General features: G+C 43.7%; 1 protein-coding gene across 8 annotated transcripts in view; it reads right to left on the bottom strand.

Moving 5' to 3' along the window:
- The window catches only part of Dlg3 (discs large MAGUK scaffold protein 3), a 54,602-nt gene that overhangs the window by 22,451 nt on the left and 5,346 nt on the right, over positions 1 to 26,805 (bottom strand). For 6 of the 8 annotated variants that reach the window (XM_013121348.3, XM_021233601.2, XM_005081171.4 and 3 more), the window contains 5 exons: positions 26,367 to 26,511; positions 25,580 to 25,739; positions 23,870 to 24,026; positions 23,350 to 23,452; positions 2,387 to 2,501 (listed from right to left, as the gene is read on the bottom strand). In XM_013121348.3, the coding sequence (XP_012976802.1) occupies positions 2,387 to 2,501; positions 23,350 to 23,452; positions 23,870 to 24,026; positions 25,580 to 25,739; positions 26,367 to 26,511 (680 nt within the window). Of the gene's footprint in view, positions 1 to 2,386; positions 2,502 to 22,452; positions 22,594 to 23,349; positions 23,453 to 23,869; positions 24,027 to 24,860; positions 25,113 to 25,579; positions 25,740 to 26,366; positions 26,512 to 26,805 lie in introns of those variants that run through there. The other 2 variants (XM_005081175.4, XM_005081176.4) reach the window with 2 other exon arrangements.

Genomic DNA, 26,805 nt, shown 5'->3' with positions numbered 1-26,805 from the left:
ATGCATACACACATAGGAAAGTATGCGGGCATACACTGTGTGCACATATACACAAAGAACCCTATTTTTCTCTGGTTAAGCCTCCATTTTGCCTAGTTTGACTAAAGGACTTGCTTTTCTACAGTCATAGTAATTTTTTAAGGAACTAGTGCTTCCTGCCACAGAATTCAGTGAAAAGAGAGGAGGTAATAGTTTAAGGAACTACTGGTATCAATGGAATGCTTTTTTTTCTTTTTAAGAATGTAAGAAACAAGCTGAAACTAGTTGTGCAGGCCTGTAATTCCAACTACTCAAAAAAGCTGAAGCAAGAGGATAATACATTCAAAGACTGTGTTGGGTTACAAAGTATTACAGGTCAGCCTGAGCAATTTAGTGAGACCATGCCTATCTTAAATTAAAATAAATAGATGGATGGATGGATTATGATAGATAGATAGATAGATAGATAGATAGATAGATAGATAGATAGGGCTGAAATGTGGCTGAGTGATGAAGTGCTTGCCTAGCGTATGGCCCTAAGTTCAAGTCCCAACATCCTCACCACCACCACCACCACCACCACACATTAAAGAAACAAGTGTGTTCGCATACAGAAGAAACAGAACCACAAGTACAGTATGAAGGCTGCAGCAGGGACAGAGGACAACAGGTCAGTGGGTAAACCCAGGAAAGGGCTCTGGCTCCCAGCTGCAACCATAAAACATTATTTCTCCCCTGGTTGCATCTAGTGATGGCAAGCAGTTCTTATTCTAAATCCTATCTATTCTCCTCAGAGGACAGTTATCTAGGCAAGGTTAGGAGCAGATTATATAAACTGATTCATTAGAAAGAGAGTCATGGTCTTTCCCTTCCTTCCCAGAGTGCAGCTGAGTGGATACCTTGCCCAAGCCACAGAAGGGTGCTCCACATCAAGAGCCAGTGCCCGGTTCCCGTACCCAGGCAGGGACAGCACTAGCAGAGGCTAGGCGGAGAGGATAGATCTAAAAATAAAGCTCTCTGAAGGAACTGTCTTGCCTAAAGAGAACTTCCCACGCACACTGGAGTGCCACATCTGCGGGGGCTGGAAGCACAGAACGGAACAATCCTGACCAAGTCACGTAAGTATTGCCCACTTTTGGGGGTGACAGCACATGATGGATCCCCCCATCTGAGACCCACTGTCCATGTTGTAGATCCCAAACAAGGGCTTTAGTGGCCACCAAAAGGCCTTTCTTCTCCAGGAGGGAGAGTGCAAAGATGGCTGGGCCTTGCCAAGCCTCTCTACCCTTCTCTGCTGCCAGCAGGAGGCGAATGCAGCAAATGCTCTCCACCCACAAAGAGTAGAGTGCAGGGTTCACTTTAGAAAAGAGCTCAAAGGGTTGCAGTGGGCCTCAGATGCACAAAATGCTCCCTAGGCTGACTCCCTGCAGCAGGGTCAGTGACAATCAACTGTTGGAGAAAGGAAAGCAAGCTCGTGAGAACTGCAATTAGCATTGACATCAGCTAGCTACCGTCATCTCACACCCCAAGGACACAGTAATTGTCATGTTACCAGGCAACTGGCCTCTCCTTCCCGCCTCCAGCAAGGATCAGAGGCCACCATAAAATGTTCAACCAGTTAAATAAGCCTGAAACTACTTCTGGCTCTCAGGAGTAATCCTACCACCTTTCCTTAAGATGTCTGACCTTGGAGAGATACAATGGTGACCAGACTACTGGAGTTTTGCTCAAGATTCTGGCAGGAAGAATGAAACTACCCCAAATTCGAAGAAGGTTCAGTGTCCCCTTATCAAGTCTACCACCTGAAGGTTTTGTACTTTGACCCCCTCAAGGGTCAAAAGTTCAGTCTTTGACCATGTTAGTGCAATGTGACCATCTGTCCCTGCCTTTCCTCTTAGGGAGTATATCCCATCTTGTCCTATGATTCACATGCAGCAGGTGGAGAGAGGGGGATAGAGACATAGCAAACCATCCAGAATACAGCAACCTGCCAGCTCTTTGGTCTCTTAAGAGACCCTGTACTAGAACACTGTGATAACAGATACACTCAGACACAAATCCTCTAGCACACATACGTGGAAGTGGAAGGGGATGGGAATGCTGAGTTTTCCCCTCAAAGCACAGATTGCTTGCAAGCAACATGCTTTGAATATTCAGTGTTATTTGAATGCTGACTAGCAACAATCACCTAATAGTCGTACAATTAGAGCAAACTGAACATTTCCCGTACTGACTCATTCATGAGTGAAGAGGAAGAAACCAGTTAACAAAAGGGAGGAGATACTGACCATAAAATCCACAGCCCAGCACACAGTGCAAAGTGTAGTTTTAGTGCAGAGAGTACACAATCCCCACCCTACCAGTTAGACAAGAAAGGCTAGGCCTGGTGCTCAGAGGGGCAACTTACCTGACATACAAGGACCTCTTCTCACTGGTTCGGAGAGACCCGGACCCAGAACTCATGCTGCTGTTCATCATTTGTTCTCGCAAGTCATGTATCTTGGATTCAAAACGACTGTACTCTGTCAGGGAGACAAGGGGAAAGACAGGAAAAGAATGAACCCAAGGAGCTCCCTAGGCCAGCACACCCGTGGCCAAAAAGCCAGGAGGAGACTTGGCTTCAAAGCAGCCGGGAGGTGGACTCACTGCTTTGATAAGCAGAGTCCCTCCCCCAAGTTGAGAAAGACAGGCCAACCCCCCTTCCCCCTGGTAAAAAAAGCATATACAAAAAAAAGTTGCATTTGGGCATGTCAAATAGAAACTGCTTTTATCTGCTTCAAAATCTCAATGATCCTTAAAAAATAACAACGGGAAAGAGGTTCCAGGGCAGCCTTTATAAATCCTTAGAGCAGGCACTAAGGCCAAAGGAGAGCAGATGGGCAAGAAGACTTTCCCAAAAAGCGGACTGAAGAGAACAGATGGCCCTGAGACGCAGGGCAGGGGGGCTGGAAAGGACCAGAGACTATTCCATCATTGTTAGGTAAGGAGGACAATTTTCCCAGGATGACTTTTTAGTGGGGAGATAGGAGATCCCAGTACAAAGTCTAAAGAGAAACTACAATCATTTTTTCAAGCATTAAGTCGAAATGTCTCCTTACACAACAGTTTTCAGGTCCATGGTTGCTTTGTAAAATGGGGTAGAGTAGCCGGGCGTTGGTGGCGCACACCTTTAATCCCAGCACTCAGGAGGCAGAGGCAGGCGGATCTCTGTGAGTTTGAGGCCAGCCTGGTCTACAAGAGCGAGTTCCAGGACAGCCTCCAAAGCCACAGAGAAACCCTGTCTCGAAAAAACAAAAAAAAGGGGGGTATACTGAGAGACACAGGCTACAGAAATGACAGAAAACAAGGCATACTTCAGTGGCAAAATGACTTTATTTTATTTATTTATTTATTTTTGGGTTTTCGAGACAGGGCTTCTCTGTGGCTTTAAAGGCTGTCCTAGGACTAGCTCTTGTAGACCAGGCTAACAAGCTGACTTTAAAGGCAGTCAAAATTTATACCAGAAGTTGAAGGTTGGGCAGCTGCATAAAAACACTTCCAGGGAAAAACTTCCACAAAAGCATTTTTATGCACATACTGGGGCTGGCAAGAAGCAACCCCACCCAGTCTGTGTGACTCTGTGGGAGAAAACACGACACCTGCTCCAACACCTACCCTCCACCCTTACCTCCCTCAGCTCCCTGGGCAAAGCAAGCTGACCTTCAGCTGGGTGAAAAGGGAAATGCTAAAACGCCAAAGGGAGGAGGGAGTGGAGTTAAAAGCCACATAAATACCCTCTTCTCAAAGTTGATTTTTTTTCTTCACTGTGGTATCAATGAAGCCAACTGATTAAATTCATGTGTTCTTTCATTCATCACGCACATCGTGTTATGGTGATTTGTCCTCATTACTTACTCCTGTCCCTACAATCATGGAGGAAGCAGTTGAGTCACTGACTCACCTATTAAATGTGGGGGGGCACGGCAACTGGACATTGTCCCTGTTCTGAGAGTTACAAGGCAGCACATCAACATAAATAAGATGTCCTAATCTAAATGTAGAGGGTGGGGACTGATTTGGCATAAAAGCCTTGGGCTGCTCAGAGAGAGAGAGGACACTGGCCTCACCCCAGGGCTTAGCCTCTAACCCTGTTCAGAGATCATTTCTTGCTCCTTCCTTCTAGGCCCTCCCTTCTAGCTCACTCACTCAGGGAAGAACCATGCAGGCAAAAGATTTGACTAGGCAGCACTTCCTTGGTGGTGATGAATCAAAGAACTATACACGGAACCCGGAACAAGTCTAGCACAGTGGCTCATACCTGTAATCACAGCACCCAGAAGGCTAGGGCAGAAAGGTCATAAGTTCCAGTCTAGCCTGAAGTATAGAGTAAGACCCTGCCTAATTAAAACAACATAAACCCCAAACTCAAAACAACAACAGCAAAATGACATCCAATCTATCTGCAAGCGTTTTGCTCTTCTCTATGCATTGCATTCTTTGGAGGTGACCCTGCCCACTGAACTGAGCAGCAGCAGGTCACAGTGGTTGCTTAGTAACCGTGTTTCACAAAAATCCTTTAGAAAACAACTACCAAACCACCATTTCCTCAAAACTCATAATCCAAGGTTGATGATTCTGGACCAGGGGACCCAATTAAAGTAATGGAGGGAAGGGGAGCAGAGTTGCTGCTTTGAGGAATCTGTTATTGGTTTTCAAGTTTCTGAGACTGTGTTATTAATTTTTCTTATTCAGATGAACCCCCTGGAGTTTCACTCCTCAGTTTCTGGCTTCTATTTGGACAGTTATCTAATGTCTATAGGCACAGAGTAGCCTGTGCTAAATGACTGTTGAGTAAATGAGGAACAGTTTAGAAAACTGTATTCAAGTGGAAGCATCTGTTATCAAACTAATAAAGCAAAGGATTTATTTAACTGATGAGAGCCAGCTCACCAAGAATTTTCAAAGGTAATAAAGAAGTACTGTGGCTGGAGAGGTGACTCAGTGATTAAGAGCACTGGTTTGCTCTTGCAGAGGGCCTGAGTTTGGTTCCCAGCACCACACAGCAACTCACACCTGTCCATAACTGCAGTTCCAGGGGAATCGATGCTTTGGTTCCAGAGGTTAACTATTGGGAGCCACTGAGGTTGTTCAACAACCTTTGGGGGTGTTAATAACCCCTAGTGGGCACCAGGTTAACAGATCTGCAGTGCTACGGAGGGAAGAGAGGCCTCCTGCATGTTAGTCAAGCCCTTTACCAGTAAGCTATGTCCCAGACTGGTTAACAGACTTTGTCTGGAACAAAGACAAAAAAAATCATTCCCACAAAAAAACCCACGTGGAATGGAGTCAAGACAGTGAGTGACTCTTAATATTGTTAAATATTTCTCCAAGACAAAAGCTTTACTTAAAAAAAACAGCTAAATTCTGAGACTTTGAAAGATGTTTCCTTCCCTTCCACTTACCAGTAAAGCAGTCATTATTTGGAGGGCATCTCTTAGGCCCAACTCACTGCGTAGGAAGCCACTTGACCAGCCTCCCTTCTGAGAGGCCCCACTTCAAATAGGCTCCTTTAAAGAAGCACCACCTATTACTAAAATCTCAAGTCTATTAAACTGCACTTTATTCATTTTTCCCATTCAGATAAACCCAACCATTTGTGACCCACAAAGATATCCACGATGAGTCACACTTTGCTTCCTCCTTCCCTTTTAACAATGTTAATCACACAGAGAAAGAAGCCAGAAGGGGCACAAGTAGAAGCCAGTACAGAAAGAGTCTCTCAGGGACCACAGCAAGCCTTAAAATCAGAATTCTGGAAAGCCCCCTACCCAGCCTCTGATACACTATATCAGAAGCCACTGAACAGAGCCAAGCCCTGGAATCTGCCTTCAAAAAGCATCAGGTATCCATGATGCCCCAAACTGATCTGGTAGTCAGTTTGGTTGAGTAATGGCAAGGCAATGATCCTACAGAAAGCTTCCAAAGGAAGGCATGGCAAGAGGGCTGGAATGCAGCCCCAAATAAATCTGACAATATAATCTCAAATCCACAAAAAAGGGCAACAAAAAAGAGGCCATTACTCAATGTGAGGGCTTTTGTTGTTGTTGTTATTGTTTGTTTTGGTTTAGTTTTTGGAGACAGGGTTTCTCTGTGTAGTGCTGACTGTCCTGGAACTCGCTCTGTAGACCAGGCTGGCCCCGAACTCAAGAGATCCACCTGCCTCTGCCTCCTGAATGCTGGGATTAAAGGTATACACCTGGCTTTAGGAAGTTTTTTTAAAAACTACAATAGTGGGGTTTTTTGGTGGTTTTTTTTTTAGTTCCCAGTCCGCTTTGTCTGTTGCATGTGTGTGTTTCCTCACCCCCCCCAATAAATGCCTTTTCTCAACAGCAAAAAAAAAACCTACAAAAATAACATGTGATTTATTTTGAAAATTTTGAGGCACTGGGGGTCAAACCCAGGACGTCATGTATGTTAGGCAGGTATTCTACCATTGAGCCTCATGCCCAGCCCTTCACTTAAAAAAACGTTTCCACTTTTTTCTTTTGAAATTTCTGTATGGTTTCCTCCGTCTACTATCCAGAAGCAATCACTGTTAGTATTTTTTATGTGTCCCCCCAACCTTACCTCCATACATCTTTTATATCCATGTATTCACAGTTCACACAGATTCACATAATACTTTTTCATTCTCTGATATGTCACAGAAACCCGATCACATCAGTACACAAATAAAAGATCTCATACATATTAATGGCCACATAGTACTGCATATTATGGAGGCCATAATGTATCTTATTCAGTCATATCCTGGTCAATGTATATTTAAACTGTTTGCTCACTGAGACAGGGTCTTGCTATATAATCAGGGTATCCTACTGTTCGCTTGCTGTATAGCCCAGGCTGGCCTTCAATTCAATGCAATCCTGACTCAGCCTCTGGAGTGTTGGGATTACAGGTGCGCACCAACACTCATAGCCTACAATTTTTAATATTGCAACCAACGCTGCATTATATAATTATAATTGTATGAACCTGTCTGAAGTATAGATTTCCAAAAGTGAAAGTGTAGAGTCAGATACAGTCAATGCATACCCAAATCACAGAACTCAGGATACAGCATAGTAGTAGAGCATTTACCTATCATGCATGTGACCCTCCCTGAATTTCATCTCAGCCCTACAAATTAAGCAAATTTTGATTGTCACTACTAAATGGAACCTCCTAATTCTGAAGCTATTCTGAAGCCCTCCTGACTGTGAAAATAAAATGATATTTGGAAGCTTCCAGAAGCTTTTTGGTTTCTGCAGAAGGAGAGGCGGAATTTACCTTTGAGGAAAGACTACCTTTCAGTTAAACAAAGTAAAGGCAAGATTTTACTCTGGGACAGACAACTATTTCCTGGCCTTTTGGCTAAGATGAAGTATAGGATAAGACCAAAAGGAGATAAAATGTACTCTGCACAATAATGGAAAGGGCTGCTCTGCTGGTGGGTGTAGCTCCTGGTACTCTAGCATTAAGCCCCAGGCTACAGGTCTCCCTTTCCCTTTTCCGAGCACTGTTAATTCCTTGTTTCAGCTACCACCTAGAAGATGTTCTACCTGCCTCTATAAGCATCTAAGACTAGACTCGACCACCCAGTGTGCCTTCTCTTACTTGAAACCCAAGCCTTTCTTTCCTTACACTAAAACGTTCCAATGCTATAACTGACACCCCCACTTTTCCTGTGCATAGCCAACATGTTTGCTCAAGTTCTGATCTTTCTTCTTGATCACATCATGTTCTCCTCTACCTCTTGTTTCAAGGCCATTGTCTTTCTATTGATTTAACCTCTTAATTTTCTCTTGACTATTTTATTTTCTTTAAAGACTGGTCTCATTCTATTGCCCAGGCCTGCTGAAAATCCTGGCCTCAAAGGCTCCTCCACCCTCAACTTCCTAAGTAGCTGGAACTACAAGTATGTGCTACCACACCAATGTCATAATGTTTTATCTCTGCCCCCAGCCCTGCCCTCTACCTTGACTTTGGTCACATTGTGTCACCTTTTCTCTGGGCCACTGCGCTACTGTCCTAACTGGTCTTTATATCCTTATTTGGCCACCATAAAAATTCAGTTTCTAGACTTCCCCATCCAAGTGTCTACTATCACATCAACTAAAGAATCTTACATTAGCCGGGCGTTGGTGGCGCACGCCTTTAATCCCAGCACTCAGGAGGCAGAGGCAGGCGGATCTCTGTGAGCTCGAGGACAGCTTGGTCTACAGAGTGAGTTCCTGGATAGCCTCCAAAACAATACAGAGAAACCCTGTCTCGAAAAACCAAAAAACCTTAATATTTGAGCTAAACATTCAAGGACTGCTCCACCATTCTCCTGCCTATTATATACTTGTTTCTTATTACACAAACGCTCTTGAATTCCCTGATCTGGGACCCTTGAATACAATTCATTCACATCTGTTATTCCTTCCTCCTGAAATTTTCTTCACTGCCTAAAGCCAAACATTGTGCACTCTAACACCATTCTTTTTATCACTGCACAAGTTTTATCCATTCATGTATTTATTCAAGTATCTACCAAGTATCTACTGCATGCCAGTCACTGTGTTAGCTGTTGAGAATATGCTGGTAATCAAGACAGTCTCTATAAATTACAATCACACCAACAAGTAACTATTTAATTAGAATTCCGTTAAATTGCAACAAATAAGAATGTGAAAGAGATTCAGACAGGATACCCCAATCTACTTGGAGGGGTAGATTTCAGCAAAGTTCTCCCTGGGGGAAGTGACACTTAAGTCCATAGCAAAGAGAGAGGGGGAGAGAGGGAGGGATGGAGGGAGAGGGAGAGACAGAGAGAGAACTTTCCATTCTTGAGGCCCCACAAAATGCTGAGTAGGGAAGGCATGGCTGAATCCTACCTAGCCCATGTCAGAATGAATTAACAGCTACCCAAGAAGCTCATCAGTTCCTTTGGAAGTACAGCCATTCAGATATCAAACTCATATCGTTCTCACTTGCCATTGCTGAGCTACCCAAAGGCTTTAAGGACTCACCAACTGTGAAAAATTACAGAGCACTGGTGGAAATAAAGTTACAAGCTCCACAGAGAGGCACAGATTTGATGAGTGGAAATTGTTTCAGCCTTCAAGAGTTGTCTTTGGAGTATGACCCTTTGGAATATGTGTGAATTACAAGCACTTGTGGGAACACTATTGCCCTTTATGTCTTCAAAATAACTGAACGGAGTTGAAGGTAAAAATAAGTTCATCAAGATACCAGCTACCAGACCAGGCATGGTGGCACACATCTGTAATCCCAGCACTCAGGAAGGCAAGGCACAAGATTGCTGCAATGTCAAGGCTAGCCTGAGTAACACAGTGAGTTCCAGGTCAGCCTGGGCTGTAGTGATACTGTTCTTAACACAACAGCAACAAGAAACATATTAGTACATCATACATGAATTACTAAAAATAAAAGTACATTTCTTAGAATCACAATCAATTAAGAAGCCTTGGCCGGGCGGTGGTGGTGCACGACTTTAATCCCAGCACTCGGGAGGCAGAGGCAGGTGGATCTCTGTGAGTTCTAGACCAAGCCTGGTCTACCGAGTGAGTTCCAGGACAGGCTCCAAAGCAATACAGAGAAACCCTGTCTCGAAAAACCAAAAAAATAAAAAATAAAAAAACTCAAATTCTTTGAATTAAAAAAGCAAAATATATAAATTGCAAAAAAAATTCTCAAGGCTATGTAAGCAAGCAGAAGTGACAAACAGCATCAATATGGACAAACACTGCTTAAGGAAAAATAATTCCAGCTCTACTCTTGGAACAATGGCTGAAATTGTGACCAACCCTAAACAGAAACCTATTCTGGTCTGTGCCCTGTCACAATGTACCTCCTCAGCCATACACACACTTAGCCAGGGTTCTGGATAGCATCATGAAGGATTCTGAGAATAAAACAGAAAACAAGATGCACTATGTAAGCTTGCCATTAAAAATTCCAGTTTATGCCTACAGACTGGGTGGTGATTTTTGTTTTGTTTGGTGCTTGTGTGTGTGCATGTCTCCCCATGCATCTAGGGAGGATATAGAAAGAGCTAGCTGTTTGGGTGAAAGTGCTATGCCCACTAAAGGTTTTATTACACTCAGTCACCTGGTCTGGAATGAGTGCAAAAGTACCTTGATTTCACATCCATCAAGCTAAGAACTAATCACATTGGGTAAAAGCTTCAAATAGGGCCTTCTCCCTACTTCAAAGGAAATTTCACATAACATGTTCCAATGCAACAAAGTGTTTGTCTCCCTTACTCCACAAGTCAAAGTATATGAAAAGGTTACCCAAAGCAAAATACCTCTTGCAGAAAACCTGTGAGTGAATGAAGGCTGAGTTCTACCTTTACCCTGCTCTAAGTACCAAACAGGCATTCTCAGAACAATCTTTTACTTAATGGTGATGCTACCTCATAACGATCAAAATCCAGACACCTTATGATGAAGCTTGCCAATCTAAGTAGATGTAACCAATTTCTGTTTTACCAGGTCAACAATCTATATTCAAACACCCTTCACAGTAACACTCCCACAGAATCACAGACTCTCCAACAATCTTTACTACAGTATCATGTGAATCTCTTTTAGGTCAAGTTTCTGTAGGAGCCCAAAAAAGGGACCTAGAGAAAGATTCCTCTAGTTTGCAGTTGCTAAAATATCTGTGGTTGCTTTTAAGTAATCTCTGAGTAAAATAATCAGATGCATAGTTCAGGGCAAAACATGACAAAAGAGAATAAGAAACCCCCAAATCCAAACTATGGGTTTATAAAATAAATTTGCTTATAATAAAAGTGGGTGTTCGAGACAGTGTGGAAATGGAGTGCTTGATAAATTGGAATGAAGTAATTCATACAATTTGGAACAGAAATAGTACCTGCTTCCCTTACAGCCTAAGTGAACTGTAGGCAAATTAAAGCTTCAAATATGAGACAAAAACAGAAGAAAATACAGCTGAGTATTTATTTTCTCTCAAGATAGGGAAGGACCTTCGAGACCTCCCAATAGAGAATAGAGACTGGATGCATGAAAGAGAAACGCTGGATTGCAGCTGATTTTATTTGCAATCCCAGCACATGGGAGCTGAGGCAGGAGGATGGTTGAGTTCAAAGCCTGTCTGGTCTACCCAACAACACCCTGTCTCAAACAAAAGGGGCCAGGAGTGTAGTTCAGTAGTAAAGAGTTTGCCTAGCTTATGTAAGGCCTTGGGATTTGACTCTCAGCACTGAAATAATAAATAACAAAAAAGCAAACTACAAAAGCCTTTGCAATGTATCTAACAAAAAACTAATAATTTACCTATATTAAATTTTCAACAGCTAAACACACCCCAACAGGAAACGAAGAAATGGTATAAATAGGCACTTGGGGAGAGGAGAAAGGGATGACACATGTGTGGCTGTGCGACCTATAAATACTAGCACTCAGGAAACTCAGACAGGAAGACAATGAGATTGAGACCATCCTAGACTACATGAGGAATTCCAGTATAGCTCTGGCTCTCTTGTCTCAGAAAGACATAACAACAACAAAAACCAATAAACACAGGCAAATGTTCAATTCTATTATATATTTTTGTTTATTTCATCCAGTACTGGTGATCAGATCCAGGGCCTTACACATAACTCCAGCACTTGGTTTTTGAGTCATAATCTAATTCTACTATGTAGCTCAAGCCTGTCTTTGACCTCCTGAGTGCTAGGATTACAGGCTTGTTCCATCACACCTGGCTCAATTCTATTACTAACAGAAGAAATATAAATCAAATAGAATTTTGTTACCTATCAAATATCTAGAGGATCTTTAAAAATTACTCCAGGTGCAATAGAAACCAGGAAGTTAGAAAGGGGCCATTAAAGGGAAGAAGGGGTGAGGTCTTAATGCCAGGTTGGGGTGGAAATAGTAAAGCCCCAAGTAATATGAAAGTGGAAAGGGACTACCAGGGGTGGAAAGGTCTGAGTGGAGAAAGGATTGGGAGGCAAAATAGAGGAGGGATGGGGAAGGGGGTCACTAATACTACAGATTATGAAAAAGCCATAAGAAAACCTACTACTTTATAAACTTATTAAAAATATAATTTTAAACTGGGTGATGGTGGTGCATGCCTTTAATATCAGCACTCAGAAGGCAAAGGCAGGTGGATCTCTGTAAATTCGAGACCAGCTTGGTCTACAGAGCTAGTTCCAGGGCAGCAAGGGCTACACAGAGAAACCCTATCTCTTAAAACATATATACATACATACAATTTTTAAGAACTTGAATGGAGGTATCCTGCACAGGGAGATAATGTTGCTCCCAGAAGCCACAACTTATTTCTTCTTCTTCGTTTTTTTTTTTTTATTTTTGGAGACATGGTCTCCACAGTCCTGCCTGGCATGGAACTATGTAGACAAGGATGGCCTCAAATTCAGAGATTTGCATACATCTGCCTCTCAAATGTTTATAGAAGCTGTCCTGGTTTTTATTGCTGTTTGTTTATCAACTTGACATAAGCTAGTCATTTGAGAGGAGGGAACCACAATAAAGAAAATATCTCCAAAAAACTGGTCTGGAGGCAAGTCTATGGGGCATTCTCTTAATTGATGATTGACTCACGAGGACCCAGCCAATTGTGGGTTGTGCTAGCCCAGGGCAGATGGTCCTGGAGTGCAAATGAAAGCAAACTGGTGGCTGGGGCAATGGTTCAGAGGTTAAGAGCACTGACTGCTCTTCCAAAGGACCCAGGTTCAATCCCCAGCATACATGCATGTCATCTAACAACTATCTATAACCCCAGTACCAGGAACCTGATACCCTCTCCTGCCCTGTGGACACTGTAGACATGTATGTGCAGACATACATGTAGGCAAAATACTCATTCACACAAGTAATATTATAAAATAAAAATTTTTAAAATATGAAAAAGAAAGCAGGCTGAGCAAACCAATAAGCAGGTTCCTCCATGAACTCTGATTCGGTTCCTGCCACCAAGTCCCTGACTTTCCTCAATGATGGACTGTGATATGTGAGTTATAAGACGAAATAAACCCTTTCCTCCCCAAGTTGTGTTTGGGCATGGTCTTCATCACAGAAATAGAAACCTAACAGACAGAAGCCATAGCTTATTAAACAAAATTGCAGTGGCAGATGTGGGATAACACTCTATGAGTTGTCAGAGAGGTCCCAGAGGCCCCCAAAGCAGTACAGGTTATTGGCCTTGTTGTTGGTTACCCACAAGAATTAGGTGGTTAAGATCCTACTGCTGATGCTAGAAGGACTACCCAGACTACCCAGACTGCTAGAAAAGAAGTCATCAACAGTCTTAATCCAGCTGTGAACCCTGTAAACTACAATAACGAGCAGCTTGGCAAGATGTACCCATTGGTGCAATAATGGCATGAATATTATGGGGTAACACTTTGTGAGTGGACTTGAGGCCCACTCCACAGGGGAATTCAAGCTAATACTGTAAGCCTGGTCAAGAGATCATGGGCCCTAGTGTTTTTTTTTTCTACATGGACGTGGTCAAATAACCTTCTAAGCAATCATATTCATAGCCATAGATCAGTGCTGTTCTCAGCTTTTATCAGAAAAGCTTCTTACTGCATTGGATGGTGGTTAATGAAGAGATTCATAATTGGTAGAAGTGCTGAGAATAAGGGATGCTAAAGTGTTCAGCCCTAAATGGGACATCATCATCACCCACTTCCAAGGTTTGGGTATATCAGGATGGGGTGAAAAAAATGGAAGAGCTGGAGGATGGGGAAGTATGCTGCAGACAAAGAAACAGTCATTTCACTCACAAATTCATTGCAAGTCTGCTTATCTACATAAGACCTGCACAAGATTGGGGAGAACCATCAACATTTCATCATGGAAGGGGGAAGGGCTCATGAAGCTCCAGTCCCACAAGGGGCTATTGCCAATTAATGGTGGCTTGGGAAGGAGTGTCACTTTCTTTAATGGTATAGTGATTGACGATAAGTTGCACATGCTCCAGTAAATAGCTTCCCACCCATGGCCATGCAAGAAACCCTAATTAAACTCAGTGGGGGTACACAAGCAAAAAGACATGAAAGTAGGTGGGGGATGTGTTGGGAAGAAGGGGTTCAGCAGGAGAGGGAAGGAAATAAAAGAGGGTGATGGGAGGTGGGAAAGATTGAAATTCATTATATGCATGTATAAAACTGCCAAAAGAATGAAAATAAATAAAATTACTCCACATTAGTGAGAATCTTGGAGGGGGAGAACCTTATGCTGCCTGCAGAGGTAAGAGCTAATTTGGAAAAAAAATGAATCAAAAGCATTAAACATGTTCATATCCTTTAAATGAATAATTCCACTTAAAGGAACATATTCTCAGGAAATAATTACAGATTCATAGAAACCTTGTACAAGGATATTCATCAAAGTATTTTAGAAGAACAAAATATTAGGAAAAAACTAAGTATCCACAGCCACTAACAGAAGAATAGTTACCTGAATTATGGCACACACATGATGGACTATTTCTTAACTACTTCAAATATTTTTTTTCAAATAATATATAATGACTTAGGAACATATTCATGATGTGGTTTAAAACAGTGGAAAGAATTTTTAAAAACTATTTCAATCTGATAATCTCAATTTAAAAGCTATAGGCACATAAAATGATATATAAAATATAAATATATAAGGTTTAAAAAGAAGTCGGGCGGTGGTGGCTCACGACTTTAATCCCAGAATTTGGGAGGCAGAGGCAGGCAGATCTCTGTGAGTTCAAGGCCAGCCTGGTCTACAGAGCCAGTTCCAGGATAGCCTCCAAAACAATACAGAGAAACCCTGTCTCGAAAACCAAAAAAATAAAAAATAAAAAAACAAAGATGCACATAAACCAGTGGTTATCCCTGTAGGTAGTTTTGACAGGTGATTTGAATTTTTGACTTTGTATTTTCTATATTTCCAATTGTCCATAAATGTATATCTAATGTTTTTACATCCAGGAATAAAATTTAAGGGATTTGAGTAAGAAGACACACTGAACAAATGAATAGTGTACCAAGGGCAAAACCAGGATATACTAGAAATTTCTGTCTACACTGCCCCTAGCTCAGCAAATTCACATGAACACATATCCATTCCAACCCAGTCACTTTAAACAAAAAACAGAGACTAAGTTAGTGCCTTACTGAAATCTACATACAACACAGTCATATTTTCCTGATCCATAAACCAGTAGTAGCTCTGTCCACTGGTAGTCTAACAAAACTGGCTTCTCTGACTGTTGCTTACCACTTCTTTTTCAAGGTGGTTATAAAACACTAGAAAATCCAGTCTGGAATTTAACCCCACATTTACAAAATTCTTCTCTTTTGAAATCCAAATCCTGAAAGTACATATTTATAGAAAGCATGCTATCTTCATTTTTTTCATCTAACAAAGTATTTCACCACTTAATTTCATCAAGCAGAAAATTCAAAGAAATCTCTGGGGCCTTTGCTTTTAAAGGAACCATGAATTCAGTGGAAAGTAAACAGAAGCCCATTTCAAGATGATAAAAGCCTACCACAAGAAAGAGGAAGGCAGTTATTAGTTCAAGACTGTTTGATTTATTAAGTGGATAGGTACAAACAAGAATTCATAAATTGAATTCAAAACTCATTTCGACTTTTTAAAACACAGAGTTTTAGCTAGAAAACATGTAACCAAACATTTTGTATAATCTCCTCTTTTTATACATTAGAAAAGTGAGTCTAAGAGTCAAAATCATATATCCATTTAGAGATAAACTCAGAAGTTGCTCTCAGGAGCTTGGCTTCTCTGATATGTCATCTCTGTATCATATATGTATATGAGTCTAGTGTGTATATATTGTGCTAATAGATATGTGTATGTGTGTGTGTATGTGTGTGCATGTATTTTTACACAAGGTTAGCAAAGGCAGCAGTTTTAACTTCACTGACAGTGGTAGTCCCAAATTATTCTATTCCTATTCCTCTGTTTAAAGCAGCAGAACATTTGCCCTATTGTGGAATATAATTCTAAAGTATTTTTAACAACAGTGTCAATATCAGGGTCAAGATTTCAACACATAACACAATGAATTAAAAAACCCTCAAACTTAATAATTACATTAAGAAATAACCCATTTTCATTACTACATATTATGGTAATCATTCCACCCAGCAGGAAGATCTGATATTTTACAAACAGCAAAGCTCCTAGAATTCTGACTCACACCACCTAGCAAGGACAAGAAAGCACCTGCCTAGCTAGGTTCAAAATGCTGTGCCAAACCTACCATGTCCTTGGGCTACAGAAACACAGAATACGGAAAAGCCCATCACAAACACACATGCATAGCCAGGGGACAAAACCGTAAGGAAAGCTTCACCTTCTCTTCTAAGTTTCCAAAACTGGGTGGACCTGAAAGGGTGTGATCACTTTGTGAAAAAGTCTGGCAGTTCCTCCGAATGTTCAGTCACCTTATGACCCTTCAGTCGTAGATTAAATCCAAGAAAGCTGAAAACATCTGTTCATACAAAAACCTCTTCAGGAATGTTTGTAACAGCAGTATTCACAAGAGTGAAAAAGTGAAAAGAGCACAAATGCCCATCAACCCAAGAACGGATAAATAAAATGTGTTCTAGCCACAGACTGGACTATTATTCCACCAGGAAACAGTGAAGAATGGACACATGTCACAACATGGCTGAACCTTGAAAACCTTACACTAACAGAAGCTGGGCACAAAAGGCCACATAGTGCCAGGTTTACATGAACTACCAACAAAGGATTAGAAGGTGCCTAGAGCTGTCAGGAGGAAAGAGCTAAGGGGAAACAAGGAGTGACTGCTAATGGGTCAAGGCTTCTGGGAATGAAGAAAATATTCTAAAACTGATTAAAATGCTGAAAATTGTAAAAAAAAACAGCTGAAATGTAGATTTTAAGTGGAATGCTCGTATTATGGCATGTGAATTATATCCCAATTACCTGGTTCCAAAAAAGGTGGACCCTATCATTTTTAACAGGACCTTTACTCAGGCCTTAAACCCCTCTAGCACACTCAGGTGATAAGAATGAGAGCTAGTTATCCTTAGGTTCCTTCTAATCACTGGACCAATAGCATGCCTAGCCCTTTTATTTATTCTCAAGTTAATTTACAAGCAGGATGAGAATCAAGTCAGAGCAAAACTGAACAGCAAACGATAAGCCTGTGAAATATGCTCAACATTACTATCGGGGAATGCAAATCAAAATCACAATGAGATACCACTTCACACCTAGCAGGATGGTGACAACCAAAAGCACCGATACAAGTGTTGGGGAGGATGTAGAAATGGTGCGGGCCTGGACAAATGGAAAGCAGCCTGGGTAAACATGGAGTGCTAACATGATTCCATCCAGAGAATATATCCAAGAAATATGTATGCTTATATCCACTGAAAGATTTAAATACTGACGCTCATAAAGCATTATTTAAAATCATTCCAAAGTGGAAACAACTCACCAACAAAACACACACGCACACACTCACTCACAATGGGACATTATTTATCCATAAAAGGAAATGAAGTACTGACACATGTTACAACATAAATTAACCTTGATCTTGTGCTAAGTGAAAGGGAACCAGACTCAAAAGGCTACATGCCATATAATTTCACTTACTTGAAAACTCCGGAAAAAAAAAACAGTAACCCCACAAGCATCAGAAAGGAGATGTGCGCTTGCCCTGGGGCTGAGATAAGAAGGTTGGGGGTGATGGTTAAGCTGTTAAACTCCATTTATGTGTAGCTTTGAATTAATTGTTAAGATCATAAAGAATGAATGACAGGGCTGGGATGTCCCTCAGTGGCACAGCCCCTGCTTAACACACATAAGGCCCTGGATATCATCCCCAGCATGCAAAAGAAATGACAGCTACAACTCCCTTTTCAGTTTAAGAAATGAGACATGCCTACTTATGCCATTAATATTCTTAAAGCTGTACACATTTGCAATTAAACTGAACAACGTAACTTCTACCTCTTGGCACCTCCCACAATGCCCTCCTCCCAACAAAATCACTCTCTGTGGGAAACTCACCTTGCTTCTCCCACATACTCCCAAAAATCCTTTGCCCACTACTACTTCCTTTGCAACAGGATTGTATGATCACCTGGACTGAAAAGTTGAGATAAACTGGGTGTAGTAGTACACACCTTTAATTCCACCAGCATTTGGGGAGGCAGAGGCCAATGCATGCAGATCTCTGTGAAGTTGGACACTAGCCTGATCTACATAGCAAGTTCCAAAGCAGCCAAAGCTACATAATGAAATGGTATCTCAAAAAACAAAAGTACAGTCTGGTGATAGTGGTGTACACCTTTAATCCCGGAACTGGGAGCAGAGGCAGGAGGATCTCTGCCTGGTCTACAGAGCAAGTTCCAGGACAGTCAGGGCTACACAGAGAAACCCTGTCTCAAAAAACAAAACAAACAAAAGGTATCATAGTGATACGTAATAAAGCAATTTAGCAACCTATGTGTCAAGCCCACAGATCAGATGGCATCCAACCCCTACTTGTGCAAGAGAGATACACTGGGAAGCAAGTATCTTAAAACTATCACCTTCCCCAAAGTGTGTCCCTTTCTGTGTATTACAAGGAGAGGGATAGAGAAAATCACCCAATCCTCCCCTCACCACAGCCTTAGGTCTTTTGCTTCTGCTAATTAATTTGCCTCTTACGGCCAATTTATGTAAATAAAATCATGCAATATGTGGCCTCTAGTGCTTGGTTTTGTTTTTGTTTTTGTTTTTTGAGACAGGGTCTCACTATGTAGCCCTGGCAGGTCTGGAACTCACTATGTAGACCACGCTGGCCTAGGACTCATATATACCTGGCTACCTCTTCCTCCCAAGTGCTGGAGGGATTAAAGGTTTACCTGGCTTCTTTTACTTAATGTTTTCAAGGTTCATCTATTTTGTGAGAATCAGTTCTTTATTCTGTTTCATGTTGGAATAAAAATCCAGTCTATGTTGAGAGTTCATTTTGTTTACCCATTCTTGGCTCATGGACATTTGGATCCTTCCCACCTTTTCACTACTGAGGATCTATCTTTGTCCTTGCATTAGCCTTGCTTTAGGAATGCAGTAGGAGTTTCAAAACTTTCTTTGCCTTGATGTAGTTCTATCTCTGCTCTCATAAGAGATCATACTGATAGAGCAGCAATGTTTACATCCTTCATTCCCAAATTTGGGAAAATGTAAGAAAAATAACCCTTTGAAATGTTTGAGTTGTTATCAGCCCTGACCCTTAGCTCTTCCAGGCCTTAAGTGGAAGGGTTTTTGTGGTGAGCCCATTAAGCACCTTAAAATGGAAAAAGTCATTCTCTCACTAGCATACTCTTACCCTGTGTGGATTTACATTCTAATAGGAAAAAAGCTGTTCACAAAGGATCAGTCCCCTGTTGGGCTACTTTAAGTGATCAATTTCTGGCTCACTTCTTGATTTGGACATCAGGTTTCTACTCTAAAAACAAAAGGTCTTTCCAGAAAACAGTAGCTCAGTTTAAGCAAAGGCTTAAACAGAATAACTAGGGGGAAAGTGTAGGCAATCTCTAAATGTTATAATGTCAAACCCACCGGCACCTTGGTGCTGCAATTCCATAAGTCAATGAAACATATTATCTATTTTAAAAGAGTTTGGAAGAAAGCCCCTGCCAAGTGGCAGTTGTTTAAATTTCCCATGTTGACATTTTTAGCTAATAGGTAGGATTGTGGTATTCACTACAGTTTGGAGCAATCAGAAGCAAAACTATGAAACATCTTTCACTGTGGTATCTTGCCATGTAGTTCTATTCCTTTTTAATATTTCCAAAACTTTATCAGGAAAACACCCAGGCTAGACACAACATAAAGCTCAAACAGAAAGACCCAGTTCTCATACCTCATTAATCCACACTAAGCAAACACATATACAAAAAAAGCCTTAGTGTATGAGCATTTAAAAGATGCCATCCAGTCCCCTGCATGTTCAAGGTACATATATTATTAGGAAGCAACTGCCTATCACATTCCCAATGCCTGTCCCTCTTTATGTATAAAAAGGAAAGGGGATCATAAAAATGTTGTGATCTGCAGCAACACAGGCACAACTCTGTCACTGATCTATAGACCTATATGTGGGAAATGAATGCTATTATGACTTATATCTCATTTAAAACACTGTAAAAGGCAGGATAAAAGTTCTTATCCTGACTGTTCCAATTAGTCAAAGCTATTTTAAGCTCCTGTGCTAAATATGATGTAGTCAAAGGCTGCACTGGAATGGTGCTTCTGCATAGTCCCCTTCCATTTGCATCTTTCTTTCCCTCACTCCTTCCCTAGTCCCCTGTTATTCCTCCAATCCGCTTCCCGGCAGTGCTCCACTCTGAACTAGTCATAGGTCTCAGTTGTTGCAAACACTGTACGTGCTCCCTGGTGGATCTCAAAATTAAATGGTTTGCTGACCCTCAGCAGCTCACCCTGGGTGACCTCAAGTCAGTTGCCTTCTAGCTCTCCTGTGGTTGTTCCAGGCTGCACAGTAGGGGTGCAGACTGTGATCTGACCCCTTCCAGTGCTCACATTCTACGTGAGACATCCAAATGAACAGTTGCTTAGCCAACAGCATGCAAAGTCTCTGCCACTTTTGCCAACAGAAACATACACATATTTGCATTATTCGCCTTGCAAACAGCCACCACGATGCAATCCTCCAAAGAACCATATTTAATGTATTTTTAAAATTAGCAACATAGAATCCTTACTATTAAATACAAGGATTGAATCTAAGGAAAGTATGGATTCAGTGCAGAATGTCTGATGGTCTATCTAGACCTAACAACACATTTTTAAATAAAGAGAAAACGTTGCGTATTAGTGCTCTATTGGATTGAGCAAATCAAAGAAAAAATAAGCCTGGGAGACACTGCTTAGCAGTCCTTCAACCAATTCCTGAAAGGAAGGCCTTGTGTAGCAAGTGGTAGAAAGACCTGACACAGACAGCGCTGCAGTCGGCATCAGAAACTCAAAACTACACCGAGAAAGCAGCAGGCAGTGCAGCAACCACTGTAGCCACTTACAGCTTTTTATGCAGACCAGTTGCATTCCCTAAACAAAAGTCATAGAAATATTTAGTCACCAGTTTCCAGCATACCACCACCAGACAAATTCACAGTATTGTTTCCATGTGCCCAGCATCAAGAGAAAAACCGAAACATCGTCTTTTCTTCGCGCGCGCACACACACACACACACAGAGAGAGAGAGAGAGAGAGAGAGAGAGAGAGAGAGAGAGAGAGAGAGAGAGAGAGAGAGAGAGAGAGAGAGAGAGAGAGAGAGAGAGAGAGAGAGAGAGAGAGAGAGAGAGAGAGAGAGAGAGAGAGAGAGATGTGAGGAGGACGGCAGGCAATGAGAAGCCATTTCCTTTGCAGAACCTACTCTTGAACTGAGTGCAAAAAAATAATATCAGTTGCTAAGAAAAATCCAATGGCGAATTCTCTCCTGAGAAGCAAATATCACAAGCCTAATTCATAAAAAACAATATCCCTAAGGTGCATTCCCTGTCAGGAAGTCGAACGCCAAACATGGAGAGGAATGAGTCGAAGTGTCAATTTACATCTCTCTTTCATATTATCTTAGACCAACGAGATCGCCTATTAGTTACCTCCCAACACTACTGTCTCCCACCAAGTCTGGTAGAAAGGGTGACACGGCCGCCCTCTCTCTTGAGGGCTCAGCAGGCACTGAACTAGCGTGGGGGAGGGGCAGCAAGGACAAAGGTGGTCGCTTTTGAGTCTTCCTAGCTTTGTCACAGGGATCCTGGCTTCTCCCGTTCTTCTCGCAAAACTGGAGCACCTGCCAGGACCAGGTACCTTCCTTCACATATGGTTTACAGGCCTGCAGGGCCTGGGTGTCCAAGGAACCCAAGCGCTGCAGCCCTAAGGGACAAAGGCCAGGCTTACAAGAGGGGGGGGTGAGGAGGACGACGAAAGATGTCTGGTACAGAATGAAAGCCTTGAGAAGGCAGGGGGCACGATAATTCTAAACTAATTGCCGGCATTCTTAAGAGTTAGGGGGAGAAATGCGCAGGGGGGAAAGAAATGATTTAGAAAATTCCTGTGAGGAATTGAGGCCAGCTAGGGACGCAGGAGGAAGGAGGCTGTGGGCAGCTCTGAGGCTTTAGGGCAAAGGGGGGGGGGGTGCAGTTGATGGGTGAAAAGAGGCGATGGCACGGAGGTGAAAGCCAGACAGGGTTCGTTCGGTGGACTGAGAGCCCTTCGCGGCCCAGATGCAGGCCAAGGAAGCCCCGGAGGTGGGGAAGGGGCCTCGGGGTACGCAGCTCAGGCTTTCGGGAGAGAGGGCAGAGATGGGGCGCAGTGTTGGAAAAGAGGCTGAGAACAGAAGAGTGGAGAGGCTAGGGGGACTGCGAGGGGGCCTGGCCCCTGTTCGTCCCACCTCACCTGGCACCCAGTCGGAGTTCAGGTCTAGTGTCGAGAAAGCGCCGGCTCCGGCCGGTCCCTCTGTCCCGCGCGGGAGACCACGGACACAAAGCGGGGCGCGCGGGAGGAGGGGAGGAGGGGGAGGGGATGGAGGAGGAGACGCCAGAGGCGCGAGGGGAGGAGGGGCGCCCGTCGCCCTCCGCCTGGGTCAGGGGGCGGGGCGTGAGGCTGGAGGCCGCGCTCCATGCGCCAATGGTTGTCCAGCTGGCTCGCAGAGTGGGGCGCGCCTTCCTACGGTTCACCTCAGCACCTGGGCCTCCACTGGCCCCAGCCAATCAAACACCTTTGTTTGTATAACCGGCCCCGCCCACTAGTCCCTGCTGAGGACCTGCTAGCTGAGAACACAAATATTTCCATCTGGGTGTGACTCTGTTCCTGAACCCCCTTATCCTAAGGATTTAGCATCACCTTTCAAAGCCTATGTGGGTCTTGCAGTCATTTTGATGAAGGGAAATAAATAGGATTCACAAATATTTGACCCGAGATCTCTTGGGAGGTCGGATTTCTTACACTCTGAAGTCCTTCTAACAGAGTTACTCTTTTCCAAGGCACACAATTCCAATCACCGCCTCTGAGCCCTCCGCTTCTCCTTGGCTTTTCCAGGTGCCCTAAAATCTCCGGTGCTTCTTCCCGTAGGCTGCTGCCCACTACTGGCTTTCTGCAGTACTGCACCCCTCATCAGCAGGGCTCTAAGCACCCCTTGACTGATGCTCCCAAACTACCCGAAGCAACCACACTGTCTCGAAGGAAAAGGGAATAAGAGGTTACCGCACTAGAATACCGCGGACCTGGTCAAATGGCTTTGTTACCTTTGGTAGGTTTAAATTCATCATCTCGTCCTGTGTTCCCTTCTCTTACCTTCAGGTCTGTACTGGGCCACAATGGTGACTGACTGGCCAGCTCGTTTGAGAGCAGCTGCTGCCTGCTCATGAGTAGCATTCCTCAGGTTGACTCCATTTACCTGTCCAAAGAGAGGAGCTGTGAGTTACCCCAACGGCAAGAAAGAGTTAGTCACAGCAGTTAGAAAAGGGAATGTACAGTCTATCTCTCAGCCTATTTGGATTTGTTTCCCAAAAATTCCATCCTTGTTCCCCCACCAAATAAGGACTAAAGGATATAATCTCTCTGGTGTGATAATTGTTTTTGTGAAAGTCAAATGCCAATCAAAATTAAGATCCAGGTACATTCCTTTCTCCCTCAAGCATGAGTCTGGTCTTGGTCCCTATTTTCTCATTAAAGATATTTATAAAGACAATTTACATTTTCTTCAGTTCTTAGCCCTCCCCTCATCTCGAAATGTTTCTTGGCAAACACTAGGACTCCCCTCCTCCTTTTTAGCTTGGCATAATGCCATCCTCCCACCTCGCCATTGTCTCACCGATAAGATTCGGTCTCCCCTTCGCAACTCCCCGCTCAGGTCAGCTGGGCCTCCTGCCAGGATGAAGGAAACAAAAATGCCTTCTCCATCTTCTCCTCCTACAATGTTGAAGCCCAGGCCTGTAGAACCTTTGTGAAGGATGATCTTGCGGGGCTCTCTGAAAGGAAAGGAGCAAAGATATGACAAGAGCAGTCAGGACAAAGGATGGCAAAAACTGTTGACCCTGTGATGACCAGTCTGTCACAAGATGCATACTTGCTGTAGGAAGTAAAGACTTGGGCTTCTAGATGTGACACCCTGCTCTTCCCTTTGTCTCTTGAAACCTGCTTGGCTTGCTGTGTTATGTCAAGTGCCAAGTTTCAGTTCCTCTTCCCAAAGTCTCCTAGTCAATTTCCCAATGGACCTTCCTCAGCACTCTCAGATCAACAAAACCTCATCCAGAACTCTAGAGCCCAAATTTCACAGCACACTCACTCATTTTCACCTGAGTTTCTGGTAAGCTCTGTGAACAGCCCTGGGCTGAAAGAGAAACTTATTAAAGGCAGGGCAGTCACCCTAAGCTGATGGTCCTCACCATCAAAAAAGATACTTTCATTACACCTACTGCTGCAAATTTTCATTACACCTACTGCTCCAACTATGACTCTACCTTCCCCCCAAAATATAACAGCTACCACTGGTTTAGAAGAAAGAGATGAAAAAAATCCCAGGTCCCTAAATGGTACTCAGGGGCTAAACTGAAGAGAGGAGACAAATATATTTTTTTTAAAAAACTTACTAAAACTAGCCATACTCTCTCTAAATGGTCAGAGCCACCAGGTGAGCAGAATTATCTGCACATGTGTGTCTATGCAGTCTCCCGACTCCCCAGCACATTGTCCCATCCTGCCATTTTCATTTGTTACAAACATCTTTCCTCAGAGGATGCCCAGGTCTCAAGCGAGCTTCTTCCTTTCTTGCAGTTCGGAGTCTCGGGTGCGATGCTCCCTACCTGGCATCCCCTCCGGGCCGCAGGGAGCGGAGCGGCCAGGCCCACCTCTGCGAGGCTCTCCTCCAGGCCGAAGCCGAGGCCGTGCCCAAACCCAGGGCCAAGCTTGAGCCCGAGAACTTGCGAGCTCTCTCCATAGTTCCTCTGGTTCTCCCCGGGTCAGCCTACCCTTCGGTCTCCACTGCAGCCGGCCCAGGAGCCACCTAGGCCCCACCCCGCAAACCTGTCCCCTTGCAACCCAGGCCGGCCTGACCAGTTCAACGGTCCCGGCCCGCCACTACCACCACGGGGCGGAGTCCTCCCCCACCCCCCACCCCCGCGCGGTCCCGGGCTGGCCAGGCGGCCTCTTAGAGTCCCTCCAACCCAGTCGGCTGAAAGACCTTCTTCAATGATTGTACGGCTGCCGCAGAGAGGATTGACACTGTTGAGGGGGCAGGAAACCCCCCATTGTCCCCACCTCCTCAACCCCCTACTTCACCCCTCCCCGGATCTGCTTTTTCTGATCGGGGCCACTCGCTAGGCACTCCCCCCTGACGGCAGAACTCGTTCTTGCAGGCACCTCTGCCCCCTTCTAGAGTCCCAAGGCCTCACAGAGAAGGGCTTCAGCTCTTACAGCTGGAAATGATAAGGGCCTTATCCTCCTTTTGCCATACTACAAGAAAGCCGGCCAGAAAATGAATCCTTACTCCACTCTAGGTCGAAAGGATAGGGTAGGATCTTACCTGGTGAAATCTTCCTCGGCCAGCATGTGCCTGGGAATAGGAGAGTATCGTGTAGGGGGCACCTGAGGAGGAGCAGGGTAGGTGACCTTGCTCTCGACTGCCCCGAGATAACCCAGGCTAGAATTATGGCTTATGTGGTTGTCAGCCAAGGCAGTGAAAGCTGCGGAGAACAAAGAGAGAAGAGGGTCCAGAGATGTCCTACTATGGAATTTTCCCCAACCCCTCCAAGGATTTTCCCACACATTCTACCTTAGGTGCAAAAAAACCCACAAACAACAGAAAGCACAAAACAACAACAAAAACCAAGCGATGTTGATTCCCTAGGCCACTGCTCTGTGCTTTACTCTGCTTTATCCACTGCCTGCCCCTCATCCCAGGGTTCCTCCTCCACAGTCCTTTGCTAAACCCTGGGCTTACTCCTGTGACTCTTAGAAAGAGCTGAAGTCAAGGCAGTCTACAAAGAAAGGCATGACTAGAGGTGTGACTAATAATAATCCCTCACATCTCTGTAGCCTAATAGTTTTCCAAAGGCTTTCTCATCCATGATCTCATTTGATCCTTGCACCAGTCCAATGAGAAAGGCAGCATATATATCATTAGCTCCTTTAAGCTAAAGAGGAAACTAAAGGTGTGAAAAGAACTTGCCCAAGGGCACCCAACTCCCAAGCACAGAGCTGGGAGCCGGACTCAGTTATGACACTATCATCTGTATTTGTTTTCTCTGAACAAAGGGCACAGACACCTTACCTCCCTTTGAAACCAGGGCCAAAGGACAATGGGTACGTACTGCTGGCATAGTCGGGGGGAGCGTACATGTCGTTGAGGTGGAGGCTGCCCGGTTTGGCTACCTTCAGATAGACCATATCTGATGTGTTCTTCAGTGAAGCTACAGCTTCCTCATGCCTCACATCCTGCAGATTGGTGTTGTTCACCTAGAAGAGGAGATACCCTGGAGTGGGTCTTAGAAAGGAGAACCTCTCCAGGGAGCTAAAAGGAATGCTCTCTCAGTATACTAACAGGTCCGAGTAGGGTAGGGTTAAAGGGATATAAAGGTGGCTGGTCCCACTATGGGAATAACTAGGGTCTTATTATCTGGGTAAACACAAATCAGATGACAATCTTGAAATTCTCCAAAACACTTCATTGTGTACAGAGGGTTAGGTGTAGTGAGAAGGCACAAGAGCTGCCCCCCCCCTTGTTTGGGCATCCCCATGAAGGCTGTCTCA

Source organism: Mesocricetus auratus, unplaced genomic scaffold, assembly GCF_017639785.1.
Source record: "Mesocricetus auratus isolate SY011 unplaced genomic scaffold, BCM_Maur_2.0 Super-Scaffold_100003, whole genome shotgun sequence".
Classification (NCBI taxonomy): Eukaryota; Metazoa; Chordata; class Mammalia; order Rodentia; family Cricetidae; genus Mesocricetus; species Mesocricetus auratus.
The sequence above is the reverse complement of the archived record's forward strand: the minus strand, read 5'-3'. Positions and strand labels throughout refer to the sequence as shown.